General features: G+C 41.6%; 1 protein-coding gene across 4 annotated transcripts in view; it reads left to right on the plus strand.

The window, feature by feature from the left end:
• The window catches only part of ankrd11 (ankyrin repeat domain 11), a 68774-nt gene that overhangs the window by 34724 nt on the left and 18902 nt on the right, over window positions 1-15148 (plus strand). For 3 of the 4 annotated variants that reach the window (XM_057025625.1, XM_057025626.1, XM_057025627.1), the window contains 2 exons: window positions 9821-9966; window positions 13651-13783. In XM_057025625.1, the coding sequence (XP_056881605.1) occupies window positions 9880-9966; window positions 13651-13783 (220 nt within the window). In that variant the 5' untranslated portion in view covers window positions 9821-9879. Of the gene's footprint in view, window positions 1-9820; window positions 9967-10095; window positions 10179-13650; window positions 13784-15148 lie in introns of all 4 variants that reach the window. The other variant, XM_057025628.1, reaches the window with a different exon arrangement.

Genomic DNA, 15148 nt, shown 5'->3' on the forward strand with positions numbered 1-15148 from the left:
GGTGGTGGCTGAGAAGAAAGAAGATGGTGAGGTGATGTAATATGTAACAATATCCGTGCTGTATATAAATGCCTGTGCGTAGCTCTAGTGTGTATGTGTGCCCATGCATTAGTGCTTAGGGCCAGACTGCTGGCTCTCATCAATCATTTACCAGTCCTTTAATGCATCCCTTTGCTCCCTTGCAATCCCTTCACGTACCTAAGCTGTATTCCCTTTTTTTGGTCTCTCCTGTTAGTGGACACGAGCGTGTTCAAAAATGATATTTTTGTTCTGGTTCTTGGAATAGGTTGTTGGCGGTTCTCTAAAAAGCTACCATAGCACAAAACAAGAGCAAATTGAATCAACGTACAAAATCACTCGCATCACAATACAAACATGGAAATTCCATCCAATCAGCCAGCTTCCATTAAAGGCAGCTTATTCCTAACCAGTGGTGTCCTGTCTCAGCAGTCACCAGGCAAGATGCAAGACCACATCACAGCTCATTTTTTAAACATTTGGAACTATGACGAGTCATTTAAAGTCCATTTCCAGGGTAAAGGATTTTAACACAAAAAGCATTAATTCTTTGTGCACTCTGATTTGGAAAATCTTTCAACAACATCTGATGTTGAAAAGATACCCTCGTCTGTGTTTTGATAGCAGAATAATAGCTTTTCCATGTGTGTTACCACTTTTCCTTGTTCTCCTTTGTTTTCCCACAATTCCTTGTACTGAAGCACCCTCCCCAACCCTTCTCAGGCCCACATGCAGTATGGAAACTGCTCCATTGTATTGGAAAATCTATGGGAGGAACAAAAGAGGAGGAGGAACAGGGTGCAGTGGTGGAGGTGATTAGGAAACCAGATCCACAGCTCGGCTTCAAAGGAAGCTGGATCTCTCTGCAGTACTTATTGATCAGTCTGGAATATTGCTGCTCTTGTTCTTATTAGAGTGAACCCTCGCTCTAAATGAAGGGAAAATTACACTGCTTCAATCTGCTTTAAAAAAAAAAAAAAAAAAAGCTTTGTGCTTTTCAACATATTTTCTCTGCTGTGTTGTTTAATGAATATGGGGACGCTGGCCTGGCTTGTGTATTTAGATTTTACTGTTCAGCTGGCTTTTCCTTGATTGGGAAATGTGTTTGGCCCATTTCATTTAATAATATGCTGAGTTGGGAGGCGAGATGGGCGACCAGCATGATGTTATTGAACTCCCTAGTTTCTGGTCTTCTTCTCTCACCACCCTAATATCATTCACCCCATTTGCTTTTCCTTTTTCCCTATTCCCTCCCAGAGAGGAGGCTCATGCAGAGAGTAAACACTTTGATATGCGGAAGAAATCTCTCTCCCTCTCTCTCTCTCTCCCTCCCTCTCCCTCTCTCTCTCTCTCTCTCTCTCTCTCCCTCCCTCCCTCTATCTCTCTACCCCACCCCCTCTGGTATCTCTCTCTCTCCCTCTCCTCATAGCCTATGTAGGTCATCATGACTCACTCCTTTATGCTTCAAAAGCCGAATCCTTACTCTGTTGCTCTATCTTGAGCCTTCTCGTGTTTTGTATTTTATAAGGCTGCATGCCTGTTTGAGGAAGCATGCAAGGCAGCTGAGATCTTCCGTCCTAACTTTGTAATGATCTTTTTCAGGGTCTTGAGCTTGAAATTGTTTTCTCCTTCTCTGATTTCTTAAGGCGTTATTTTCTTTGATTTGATTGTGATTCAACTCTCAAGCTTGCCATTTTAAAATCAATAATATACAGGAACGTGGGTTTTTTTTAAGCCGAGACCCAGTTTCATAACTATCCATAAGGGTCAAATCTAGGCCACTGCACACAGAACTGTGTGTTCTTAGTGTTTCCTTTTGCTAGCCCTCTTGTCCACTACCTCTGTACTTGTTCATATTTCAGAATGTACATTGTTATAATAATGATGCTAATAGCAAAACTTGCTTGGTGTGGTTCTAGACAAGCACATTGTCGTTCTACAATGTTGATCAAGTTCAAAATATCCTTTTTGTCCCATGAGTGGCCTCCCTCTTTCCTATTAGCTTTAAGGCTTATTGATCAGAACTCAGATGACAATAGAATGCACCAGGGCTATATTGTTTCAGATGAGTCATTCACCTAAGTGAAATGAAAGGAGTGAAAGGGGAAAACGCAGAAGCGTAGAAGTCATCAGCAGAAAGCCTAATGTCAAGCATGCCCCATACATGCCTTATCGTAGGATGGCAAAAAGCAAATGTGTAATTGCTAGAAAAGAACATTGAAAGGTTAGCCTGCTCTGCCTGTAAGTTGAGGGTGGGTGCGGGGGGTACCGAGATAAAATAGCAGCTTTGTGAAGGAAACCTGAGAAGGTTGGGTTTTAAGGTTGTACATTCACAGTATTCACAGCTTGTGTCATCAGGTGTCCCCTTTCCTGAGCCTGAATGCACCCCTTGTCTTCTGAACTCCCTCCTGCTCCGAGGTGTTTCATGTGTCTCATTTTCTTTTTTCAGACTATTTATTTCTCAGGTCTGCGTCTTGCACTGCTGTTTGCGTGCAATCACATTGTCTGGCATGAGTAAATACTAAAGCACGTGTAAAATATTTCCTAATTTTACCAAAAGCCATCACGGTGGTCGTTCAGTTTTAATGTAATTTTGCTTTTTCTGTCTACTGGTGCTCATCTTCAAAGTAGGTTTACTGTAAAAGAGTGGGTGTTTGCACTAGGCCATCAACAGGAAATTCCAGCTTTGGGGGAAGGCTGAGAGAAGTGAGGATGATTAGGAGATTGTCTGGCAGCTTTTAGAAAGTACCACAAGTATCGAGCCTCATTTGTAGAACATTTAGCACTTCCTATTTTGCTCAGCCTGGGTAGTATTATTGCAATGTCATTAAAATTATATAATTGATAAGCAAGTCAATATTATTCCATAATCGCTATGATATATTTTGTTAATAGATAAAGTAGTTCCCTGGTGTTCAGTACTATGGACAAGGTAACAAAAATGATTACATCATGTGTAAACACAATCGGACCAATGTTTAAAATGGCTGCGCACAAGTCCAAATGTTGCTAATGTTATGTTGGGTGGGTCCATTTTTGTATTCCATGAATATAATTTAACCAGCTTTGTTTTTTGATCTACCCCATTTTTTCCTCATTACATGTGAAAATGGCTTGTATTGCCTCTGTGGTAGGGCTGCAATATGGTTCAAACTTTAACTGCTCAAATTGCATTCATATGTTTGTGTGCATGTGTGTGTGTGTGTGTGTGAGAGGGTGTGCGTGTGTGCGTGCAACTGCCCACCTACCACGATACTAAGTAGTGATACCTTGTGAACATTGGATTAACTGGTGCCTCAGGCTAGTGCCTCTTTTAATTATAGTTTCCATTTTGGACAAACCAAGCCTATTTACATCTCTACACAATATGATTTTCATCCCTCTGTGTTACCTTAAAGTTGCAAATTCAGGGTTGCTTTTCACTTGTTAACGCTGAAATATCTGTCTTGTGGATGGGAGCGGTAATAACAATGCATAAACAGTGGAGCGAGTGAGACGTATGTTATATATGTGGTTGAAAACTATTTTTGAGCTTTAAATGGTGTTCAAAACAAACTTTTCATGCATTTAAGAAATGTGTATGTACAGTGTTAAAATGATTTTTTTTACTTTCCATGTTCCAAAGCCACAGCGTGGCACCACTTGTCGGGCCTCTCCTAAGCCGGCACCGCCCCAGCCCTCAGCTGCCTGGGCTCTGCAGTAGCAGCCCTTTTATCCCTTCCTCCCACTATCTCTATCCGGCCCTGCCCAGTGATTTATAATTCATCTGGGATCCTACCTCCCTCCACCCTCCTGCACCAGGACAGCATTAACATTCTGTTTGGTCCCCGGCTACACTGCAGCCACATGCATACATTGTATATGTCTGAGCAATGAATTCAGGTCCAGTCAGCGCGGCTCAATTTGGAGTTTCAGGAGCATTTTTGTTGACATTTAAGTCTCCTGCTGTCACTGCTGTAATCGGTTTCGTTGACTTTCTCTCTGCCTCTGGTCGCTCTGAAAGCTTCTTTTCCTGCCGTCTTCATCCAGTATCAGCCAAGTCTGCTACCTCCCTTATCTTCTGGTCTCTGTGAAAGGGGTTTCACAATAGGGTTTGATAGGTCGCAGTTTTCATTCATTCGTTCATTTATGTATTGATTTATGGAGAGGGACGAAGCAGCCAGTCTTCACTGAAACATATTTCTGTTTGGATGTGAATCGTCCTATTTTTTGGAGATTTTACAAGGCAAAACAGTAATCCTGGCTTACTGCTTTCTTCTATTGATCGATAATGTTTGGGGAGCACCAATAAAGTGTCTGATTTGAATTGTTTTAAGCCGTAACACTCTGTCGAATAGACACTCTTTAATCAGGCTTGCCGTTGGCCATTGTGCTCGTTGATGCCGTGTGTTTCTGCATCGTAATGGTGCTGTAATGATAATGATGAAACTGTACTATATATCCTTAATCAGCATTGCAGCATTGCATACAATCACTTTAAAAAGTGGTCCATTCTGCATATTATTAAGATGCTTATCTCAGGAAAGGTCAAATCCATCCTCAATCTGCTCATTATCCTTCCAGGCTTTCTCCCTCTGCTCTGCATTTATTTTTACCTCCTCACGTAATCCTTAATTAATGTAGATCCAGTCACGGTGCCTCATATTCTGCCTCCATACACACTCATTCATGTTCTCTCAAGCACAAACATACATGGGTTCAATCATTTCCGTCTTTGTCGCAGGAACATAATGGATAAATTCCATGTGTATCCTAAATGCAGCAGCTATAACCATAACATGAAGATGTTCTGGGTTCATTTCAACTAAATTAGGATAAGAAAGCAATTTTAAAAGTGTTTGCAGTCCACTTTTATTTCCACAAGGTTGTTTTGTCCATGCAAGTTAATAGTTGGCATAGTCAAGAAAAGCTAAATGCAAAAAAACCTTTCTTGGCAGTCATAATAATAATATACTATAATATTACGACCAATTCAGGAGCTCTTTGGGAGTGTCTTTGACATGTTTGTCTGTAAAATGATTTTGTTCCCCTTAATCCCAAAGGTTTCACATTACATACAGGTCCCCTTCTTCAAGCATTGAATACGAGCTACCTCTTGACATGAATCCTGTTGAAGATCTGCTTTTGGTTTTGATTCATTCCTCTAACGTTAAACCTGGGCCGAGAGTCTTCGCCTTTCTGAAACCCCTCTCTCACCTAATTGAAGAATAGTTTTCAAGATGTTTTGTATCAGCACAGTGCTGATAATTTGTTATAAGTGATCATGATAGGTTTTTTCTCTGTCAGTTTTGTGGCACCTCCACTTTGCACGTTGTCAATAACTGCGCATGTGTTTATTTCTGTTGTCCTGCGCTTACAGGACACTACTGTGGGTGGGTGAAATGGCACTCTTGGGTCAGATTGTGACTGAGGTCAAAAAGTGTTGGAAGCCTCATTGCTTGGGGTTGTTATGCACACACCCTCTTCCATCAATAGGTCTGTTCTCACCATTCATGGGCTCTTTCACTAGCTTCTCTGATAGGCCTTCATCTGCCTCAACCCTGAGTTGCTAGGTAACAGGTTTCCCGTGCGTGCATGTGTGTCTGTGGCACTCGCACGTTGCTGTGGCAATGTCAGGTTTACGCCTGTGTGTGAGAGGGAGAGAGAGAAAGATATAGATGTTGTGAGTAGAGAGCGGCAGATGAGAAAGGAGTGCACTGAGAGGGGAGGCGGGGGAAGAAACGAGAATGAGTCAGAGCTCTGCAGCTGAGGGAATGGAGAGGGGTGAGCCAAAAGCACTAGAATGTTTCTGTTCTTTTGTGCAGTCTAACTGCGTATACATACAGGCCTGCCACAATCCTAGCGAGGTCACTGGCAAAGACAGCATGATTTACCAGACTGGCAGGCAGGCAGGCTGCAAGCAGTGGGCTGTTATTGGATAGAACAGAGAGGTGTAAGGGAGAGGGAACGTGCTCAGAATAGAGAAGCAGACAAAGTGATTGGATTCCTCGCCACATCTCACTGCTGTCCTGCTCTCTGGCTGGCTTTCTGTACTCTAGCAGCCTTATAGATAATACCTCCCATCCAACGCCATCATATTTCAAATATATTCAGGCTTTTTTAAATACCTTCGCCTTTTATCTGCTGTGTGTAGCAACATTTCTCTTTTTTAAAGGAGAGATGAATGGCAGCATGAATTCAATGATATCATTTGCTGTATGTACATATATGTGCATATAGCATGAAATGTCTGTATTTTTATCATGAAATTTAAGTACGTGAAGATGCACATATTGCTACTACTGTTTGATTTGCTATACATAGCCTCAGTTCCATTTTTTTATATTGGTTTATATTAAAGCAAGTGGGTCCAGGTCAGGGACTGAGCATCCAATCTCATTTCTGGTTGCCAGGATACAGCAGCCCAGCTGGCTTTTATTTGCACACTAAATAGGCTAGCTAGCTAGATGCTGCTGCGTGGCATGTCAACAAACTGCTGCAGAGAGCACACAGGACTGGAACCTATAGCGTTTTAATAGAATATCAACAAAAGCCAATCACATGTCCATGGTTGATCAGGACCGTGACACAATAACATAGAAAATGACTTTAAAAATTCAAGTATCAATGTTTCATTTATACACTCTTTTATGAACAGTGGTACACGCAAACTATGGCATATATGAACCAACGGGGATTAACAGTGGACTGACCAGGAAGTGTCCTTTTGATTTATAACTCATTACGCAATTGCCAAGGCTTCTGCACACACTGCAGCGCACTCAAACATGAGCAGGAGATGAGCCCATCCCTCCATCCTGTTGCCGTGTTATTCAGCTGTCAGCGTAGAAAATGGGGTGTGCTGCCGTATGTAGACGGAGAGTCACTCGTGGAGCGGCATGGAGTTGGAGCAAGCTATTTTGAAACCTTACTTTGGCAGCTTGGAAGTGTGTGAAATTGTTTTTTCCTCCCATTCTTCCATCTAGCTTTCTTCTGCAGTAAAAGAAAAGTCTAGAAAAAATGAATATTTGATCTTTGAAAACAATAACAATTGAGATTCTACTTTGTGCCTTAGTCAGAATAAATTTAACTGCAGAAAGTTTTCTGTGAACATTATTTAACATCGGCTGACAGAAATAGCTAATGTTGTCTTTCAAATTCATAGAATTTATACATAATCTGTATATGTGAAAGAGATTAAAAATGCACATGCCCATCCTCCTTTGAAAAGGAATTGACAAAGGCTTGTTTTATTATGGATTATTTGTCAAAATAGGAAAACTGCAGTTCTTTATCATAATATCACACATATTTTTACCGATGATGTCATGGACAGATTCTCAAATGAGTGAAAACGAAACATTGACATCCTGAAGCAAGCGTGTCGGTGACTCTGTGGATGCACCACATGGACTGCAGTATTCCAAAGTGTTGGCCTTTATCTGACCGCAGAGGGAGTGGTTCAAAGGATGGGGAGGATGAGTGGAGAAAGCAAGAGGAGCGGAGCAAAGAGCTGGGTGGTGAGCCAGGGAGGAACTCTGGCCGGCCTTCCTGTAGTCCACCCCACGGACATGGTTGATGTTAGGCTCTGAGATTAGACATTAAGTGATTGCAATCAATATGTTGTAAGTAGTTTAGAATTCGACTCTCCTCTAAGAGTGTGTTACTCATAATTTGTTTTATTTTGCATTAAGCTCTAGTCCTGGTAAACACAATTCATCACCATTTAAACTTCCTCCTTTAACTTTACACCACTTACTACATGTCTGATCAGGTCTAAATATGTGTCGAGTTAAATTACACATGGTGGTCAAGGAGATTTCACATTCCAACGTTTTGTCCTGAAAAAACAGGAAATAAATAAAAACAATAAACGAGTACGCCAACATTGACGTAATGTATTGAAAAGCTTGTCAAAGAAAAGGAAACGCTTGGCAGAGGCAACATCCAATCTTGACTATTTCCTCTTTTTGAATCGTTTTCAGGAAGAAAAGGCTCTGCCAAGCTGCTCGCCCAGCAACCCCCTTAAAAATATTAGTTCTAATCTGGGCCTGTCAAAATTAACACGTTATGATTAGTTCTTGTGGAATTGGCGCGTTTAATTTTTTAATGCAATTAACGCAGGCACAGAGCAACCTGTCATGCTAACTTTGTAGCTGATGGGCAGCAGAGCGTGGAAGGAGGGGAGCTGAGCAGATATGGAAAACAAGAACCAGCTGGCCCACTTAATGGATTTAAGTATTAAAAAACAAAGAGGGAGCCATTAATGGGAATGTAGTGATTTGCACACAGTGCAGGAAGGCGTTTGTTTCTGAAGCACGTCAAGGTTGAAGTACCGTCCCCACAGATTGGCTTTGTCCTCCTGTAAATAATTTTTGGTGCACATCATGTATGGGTGAGCAAGAAATAAGTAGTAAGATAGTAAAGACAGTGTATCCACATTGTGTTCTTTATCGTTACCCTCTCAGAACATCGTATACAGCGTCTCTGAATTGTGATGAATCCACAGCTACCCCACAGTTAGCATTTGTGAGCCTTGATGCTAAGCAAACAATCAGTTATTATATGATCCAATTGCAGACAATACACAAAAGTGCAATTATAAAATGATGGCCAGGGAAAAATATTTGTAAATGTCTTGTTTTATTGAAGAAAAAGACAAACGTGTGATGCTGGTTGCACAGGAAAACAGAGTTGACACTGAGTTCCAGTGGAAATAACACACTGTGAGCAGATGTTGCCTATCTTTTGACTGGGATGGTATTTCAAAGGAAATGAGTTCTGTGGTTCCGAAGAGCATTTCCTTTCCGTGTCTGTGCCTTCATGTGCCTGTTTCCAAACGTCACTTTCCTGGATTTTGCATGTCAAGAAGCCCTCTGTTGCTATAACCACTCATCATAGTATTCCCAAAATAGCCCAAAGATTATTGTTCTAGGAGCCCAGATGACCCAGTTTGAATGTGTGCGTGTTGCTGCAAGGGTTGTTTCTTTCTGTGAGTAGCCAGCCTTACTGGCACTTTGGTGTGCTTAGAGGGGAGTTGGAGCAAAAGCTTTGCAGGGGCAACTAGGGAGTAACAATGAGTTATGGGAGAGAAGAAAGGGGATGTTGTTTTGTGTTTCTCTTTTTTGAACTACTAAATGTTAGCAGTATATCTGGTTGACTGGCTGGCTGGCTGGCTGGCTGGCTGTGTTGACTTGACTAGAGGGATATAAATAGCAGTCGTTGAATAGGATAACTGCAGAGGGAACGAAAGGAAAGGGGGGAGGGGACGGGAGATGTGAGTGGCGCCAGAGAAGAGAGGAGTGCCAATGTCTCAGCAGACAAAAAGGATGCTCAGCCAGTCATGATCATGCTCAGATGTCCAAGGATCATCATACTTGGACACACTCATAAGACGATATACCATGGAGGACAAAATTGAGAAGCAGGCTTAATAATTCATGACTGGCCCTGTGAAATAGAAAGTTTGTACTGAAGATGGAATATGGTGGCTGCAAATGCACTGACAAAAAATGGGTCATATGACCATAGGAAAATAGAGCATTTTAAATGTTACACTTCTATTTATTCTGGTTGTACTGAAACTGACCAGTACATACTGGTGATTTTCTTTGGTTTATGTTGACTGTTTCCCCTTCTTCTTGTAGTGTTTATCTATAGTTAGTTTGTTCCTCCTCTTAATTACTGTTAAATAGGATAATCCTTGGAAATCTAAAAATTGATTTGATGTACCACACTCACCTGACAGATGAGTTTTCAAAGAGGTGTAGCAGCCAGTTGGTCCCACCTCCAATAACTGTGCTTCTCTCTTTCTTTGTTCTAGACAGTTGATGACGATGCAATGGCAGCGTGAATGAAGCTTGGCGTGGGGAAAGCTGAACGATGCCCAAAGGTGGGGGTGCTAAAACCCCCCAGCTGGACCACTTCCCCCTCAACACCGACATGGTGGAAAAGCAGGGTGGGAAGAAGGTAAGACCTACAAATTACTCAATTTCTTTAGAGTAAATAGCCCAGGACTTGATGCCTGGTAAAATGTACTTGCAGCAAGAGTTCATTCCTGATTGTCTGATGTGTCAATTGTGCTTCTACCCTTCTTAGTTATTCACTCTCACCTTCAGTCTGTTACTGGTTTCTGGCATCTGCTGGGTTCACTGATGCGGAATTGCTTTTCTCTTACTTTGGTAAAGATTTTGGGATTGTTCTAAGTATGTATTTTCTGTACATTGTATAAACAACATAGGTAAAGTTTTTGACACTGTTTAAAGAGAGCACCCTCCTTTTCTGCTACAGATTGAATGCTCTGGCCAATAACCATCATAATTTCCTCTTCATTTTAAATGCATGCAGTAAAACTTAATTCCTATGTTAGTTTGATTTCATAGAATGCATATGGATGTAATAGCTCAATTAAAGTATGTAGTATTGAAGTATTGAATGTAGCCAGACTACCACCGCGAAATCGCTTAGTTGTGAGTTGAGTGACAAAAACATGCGGAACATGAGCTATCCTATCCTATCGTGTGTGTGTGTGTGTGTGTGTGTGTGTGTGTGTGTGTGTGTGTGTGTGCTACATTTCCCTTTCATTTCACTGACCTGGAAGCAGAAGCATCTCGCTTGTTGTTTACTGGTTACTGGTAGGAACCAAGCGAACCATGCAAAGTATTTTTGGAATGAAGCAGAGACCGCCACGGTGCTGAATAAGAACATACAAACTAAATGCCAAGTACTGATGCGTAAACTTGTCCATTGCCACGGTTGATTTTGCTGTGGCCTCTACCTCACTGGTTAAGTTGTTTATGGACTGTTGTGGTGTGACGTAAATGTTTGACCGTTTCGCCAAAGAAAAACAGTGCAAATGACCACCTAGCGAGGCGGGGACAAGGTGGCTTGACTCCGCCATAATGAAAGTTCTGCAAACTCCTTGGGAAACAAAGTCCGGTTGCATAAATTATTCACGCCAGTCTGATTTAGATGCGCCTGGAAATGTACTTATTGTTGGGAAAATGGCACTGAAACACTGAGAATTTGCAAACTAATCAGTAAATTACCTGTGAAACTGATGATTATATGACTCATTACAAATACACAAATAGTGCTTGTGGCTATTTTATTGTGACACTGTGTTGTCTTAAGCTGCTATTTTACATGCTTGCTATTTTACATTAAGTTTACTTTTCCTAATGCTAGCCTGTTGTCAGCCTAAAATGATTTATTGTTGTTTTGATAGTTGCTTTAGGTGTATTCCCTCTGGATATCGTCACATCTACATATGGAAACCATCACCTCTCCTTACTAGAATCTTCTCCTTCGTCAGACGCAAAGATTCGCTAAAATAGAGCGGTCACGTTTGTGCTTATGGCCACACATCCAGTTCAACAAGTTTAATTAGCATGTTACTGATGGAGACTAATGCAGACAGGTGACCAGTGCAGGATACTCTCAGCTAGACTGTTGTGGATCCCAACAAGGCCAGATGGCCGAGCGTCAGGTTGGTTTGCAAAGTCCTTAAAGGAATTGGCAGCAGCGCCAACAGGCAAGAGGAGGAGAGGCACTGCTTATGCAGGCATGGATTTACAGCCCTCTGCAAAGGATTGCATCAGACTCCAGCATGGATGAAGGGAGGGAGGGAGGGAATGGAGCGCACTGGGGTGGGTGGAAAATGGAGTGGAACCAAAACAGCAAGCATAGCTATAAGATTATCAAACAAGGTGGTTTTAAGATGGCAGATTTGAAGGTTTGTAGATGTTAAAGGACACGTTAGATTTAATTCAACAATTGTTCGACCTTCTCGAGGCCTAAAGATAAGCATTGTTGATCTGACCATGTCTATCCGTGTGGTTGCTCCTCGATCTCATTTCTGAGATTTAGTGTAGCATTTGCACACACCCTGATGTGTGCAACGTGTCTTTGAATGAATTGTGGGCTGTCTTGTAAAAGCCTTGGTGTCAACAAGCAGAGAGCCAGACACAGAGACAGTAAGAGGGAGAGAGAACCAGATCAGCTAACTGTAGCTGACACTGTTTGTCTCTACTGTACCATGACATCATAGTCTTGTGACTGGGGCAGGGCAGGAGGAGGGGTTGAATGAACTAAAAACCTTCCTCAAGAATGAGTAAAGGACAGATGAAAAAGGAAACAAAAAATGACCTAAAATACTTTAAAATGACTTGATTACAACAACTGTATCTACTAATTTTATAAATTTTATAGATGTGTATTCCTTTAGGGTTCATGATCACAGCTACAAACTACACAACTAAGGAAAGCATTGCAGTGAAAGTTTAATAAAATAGGCTTTTTATATAGATAGATCGATAGTTTTTTAAGTTCATTCTATCCCCTCTATCTCTTTGTTTTTACAGTGCTGTGATCTGCTGTTGATAAAGATGTTTGACTACTTTTATTTTTAACCGTGACAGAGGGTTTAGTGGTTTTAATGATGTTCTATCTGAGGCTAGTGCAGAGAAACATATATATTCAGTATTTACATCAAAAGATGGGCTTGGGCTGAATTTTCCAGCAGCCATAGACCACAGAGTCAGGCCGGCATCGGTCTCATCTCCGTGCGCCTTTCTCTCTGAGCTGTGGCTGGGGAGCCAAGAATCTCAGAGGCTCTCTGTGGAAAAGTTTTGCTCTGTAAAGCCTGCAACAGCTGAACAAGTCCCAATGAAGAACAGCACCAACTACAGGAAATAACAGGGACAAAATCATCCCTTGACTTTTTCGCCACAGTGACAGATTCTGGACCTTGAAACCAGTTCCAATTGCAGTTTTATGTGTTGTACATTTCCTTCGTCGGTTCTTGCATGCCACTAGTTGTACCCTCGTAACTCCCAATTTCCACTGAATGCATCTGCGCAAGCACACTCCCATTTTAGTGAATTGCTGCATTTCCGCAGACTGTCCCCGAAGTGCCACAGTGCTCGTCTGTGTCTAATATTCACTCAAGATCTATTTTTAAGTGACTTGGCTTCCCTGACGAGTTACTCTATGTTGATCATATTGCAACAAACCGGAAACACACTCAACATCTGATAAAATTTAAAACTTCACACATTCTAGGATATGGACTACATCCTGTAGACACTTTCTTTTTTAAAACACATATGTTTCGAAAACAAGGTTCCATGATACATGGACGAGGAGAAAGTCATAAGTAGAAATATTTTATATTACTTTTTACAAGGATACAAACTGAAGGAGCCTATCCCAGCTGCATAGGGGCAAAGGCAGGTTACACCAGCTCATCACAGGGGCACACTTGTGGGTTCAGTACCTTGCTCAAGGGTGCCTCGTCATTGCTCTGAAGGTGTTCTGGCACCTTCACCTACCACAACGCCTTCCATGTTTTGTCCGCACCGGGTCTTGAACCGAGAACCCTCCAGTTCTCAGCCCCATCCTCAGACTGAGCAATCGCCCACCCAGATTGTCCAAATATTAATTAAATAAAAAATTAAAACCTCAAAATGTACACAGTTGGATTTTTCTTGTGGGTGGAGTTTACTTACAGTGGTAAGTTACAAGCAGAACTGGGAAACTGCAACAGAGCCGAAATAGAATGCTTCATTTTTGGCACTGCTCTGTATATAGTGGACAAAGTGCAACTTTCCTCCACTATAAACGATTTCCTGATGACTTTAATTGTGTTCACAGGATAAAGTGTTGTCAAACAAGACCCCTAAATTGGATCGCAGTGATGGGGTCAAAGAGATGAAAGAAAAGGCCTCTAAAAGGAAGCTGCCCTTCACTACTGGAGCTAATGGAGACCAGAAAGATTCTGACACAGGTAAGACAGTCTTGGAATGTTTTCATGAAAGTCACCTAAAAGTTAAAAAAGTACATTACGTCCTCTAAATTTTAGAGGATAAACAAAGATATGCTGTGTGAAATGTGTGAGATTAACTGAAAGAATGTTTAACCTTGCTGTTTGTCTCTGGCAAAAAAAAAAGGAATCCTCTCCCAGCAGGTCATGGTAAGACTCTGGCTTTGGTCGGGCTCTGGCGTTGTGTTTTCTAAAATTAGGACTACTGCTCATGATTGTTTGACTTCTGGCTTTAAGGATTCAGGATTGCTTTGTTGATAGTTTGGTTTGGTTCAGAGGATTTGATAACGCCACCCTGTAATCAGTCCCGTCCGAGGGACTTTGTTGGTTTATGATCTTTGATTATATTGGGACGCACAGAAGTAGCGTAATCCTAAAAATGTGTCTTCTTATAGATGATTAATGTGGTTTCGGATGAAGTTCAGTAGGCTTAGACATGGTGGAGTTCAATGTAATTACTGTGTAGGTCAAGATGATTATAAATAAGCTATATTTTACTACAGAAACAACCTTTTTAACTCCATTAAGTTAGACACTTTCACCTCTGCTTATGTGTTACTGCATTAGGCTTCTTATACCGGTTCTATATCATTTATGTATGATGCTGATACAGTGCTTTTATTCTCATCTTTGGCTGGTAAGTGTGTTTAGATGCACACAAGAAAACCCAATTCTTGCTTTTGTATTTTTGGAATGATGCAGAGATTGATGGTGATTAACGGACATGTTTACTGATGCTTGAATTCGTCCATCAGTGTTGTTGATTTAGCTGTGGCTGGTACCTCGCTGGCTTCTTCATGGATTGTGGAGTGATGGAGACTGTTGTGGCCAGGAACAATGAAGAAAAACGTTGTAAATGGCCACCTACCAGGCGGGAGATAGCTTAAACTCCACCCAAAATCTACTGCAAACCCCTTTGTTGATACACAGTCCAGTTGCATGAATTATTCAGGACAATCAACCGAGACCTGTAGTCCGATTCGGATGCGCATGTAAACGCGCTTGGTGTGAACTTTCTTTGGTTCCTCCATGGTTTACCCCTCTTCCCAGTAGGAGTAGTTATGTCGTCCACCCATTTGTAAGGTAATTGTTATTGCATTGAGCTGTATGCTCTTGTACCAGCAAAAGGGCTCATTATGCTTCTGCATAGCCTATATGCAAATCGAAAGCATTTTCTACACACAGGGGGCTCGTCATTTATGCTTCAGCTGTCTCTTGTCTGGTTTGGTATGCAACCTAAAACTGTAGAGGGTGTGGCATATTTAGGGGACTATCCTCTGGTCTGCTATACAATTTCCAAAGCGAGACAACATTCTTTACTCGTATTTA

The sequence above is a fragment of the Takifugu flavidus genome, chromosome 2 (assembly GCF_003711565.1).
Source record: "Takifugu flavidus isolate HTHZ2018 chromosome 2, ASM371156v2, whole genome shotgun sequence".
Taxonomy (NCBI): domain Eukaryota; kingdom Metazoa; phylum Chordata; class Actinopteri; order Tetraodontiformes; family Tetraodontidae; genus Takifugu; species Takifugu flavidus.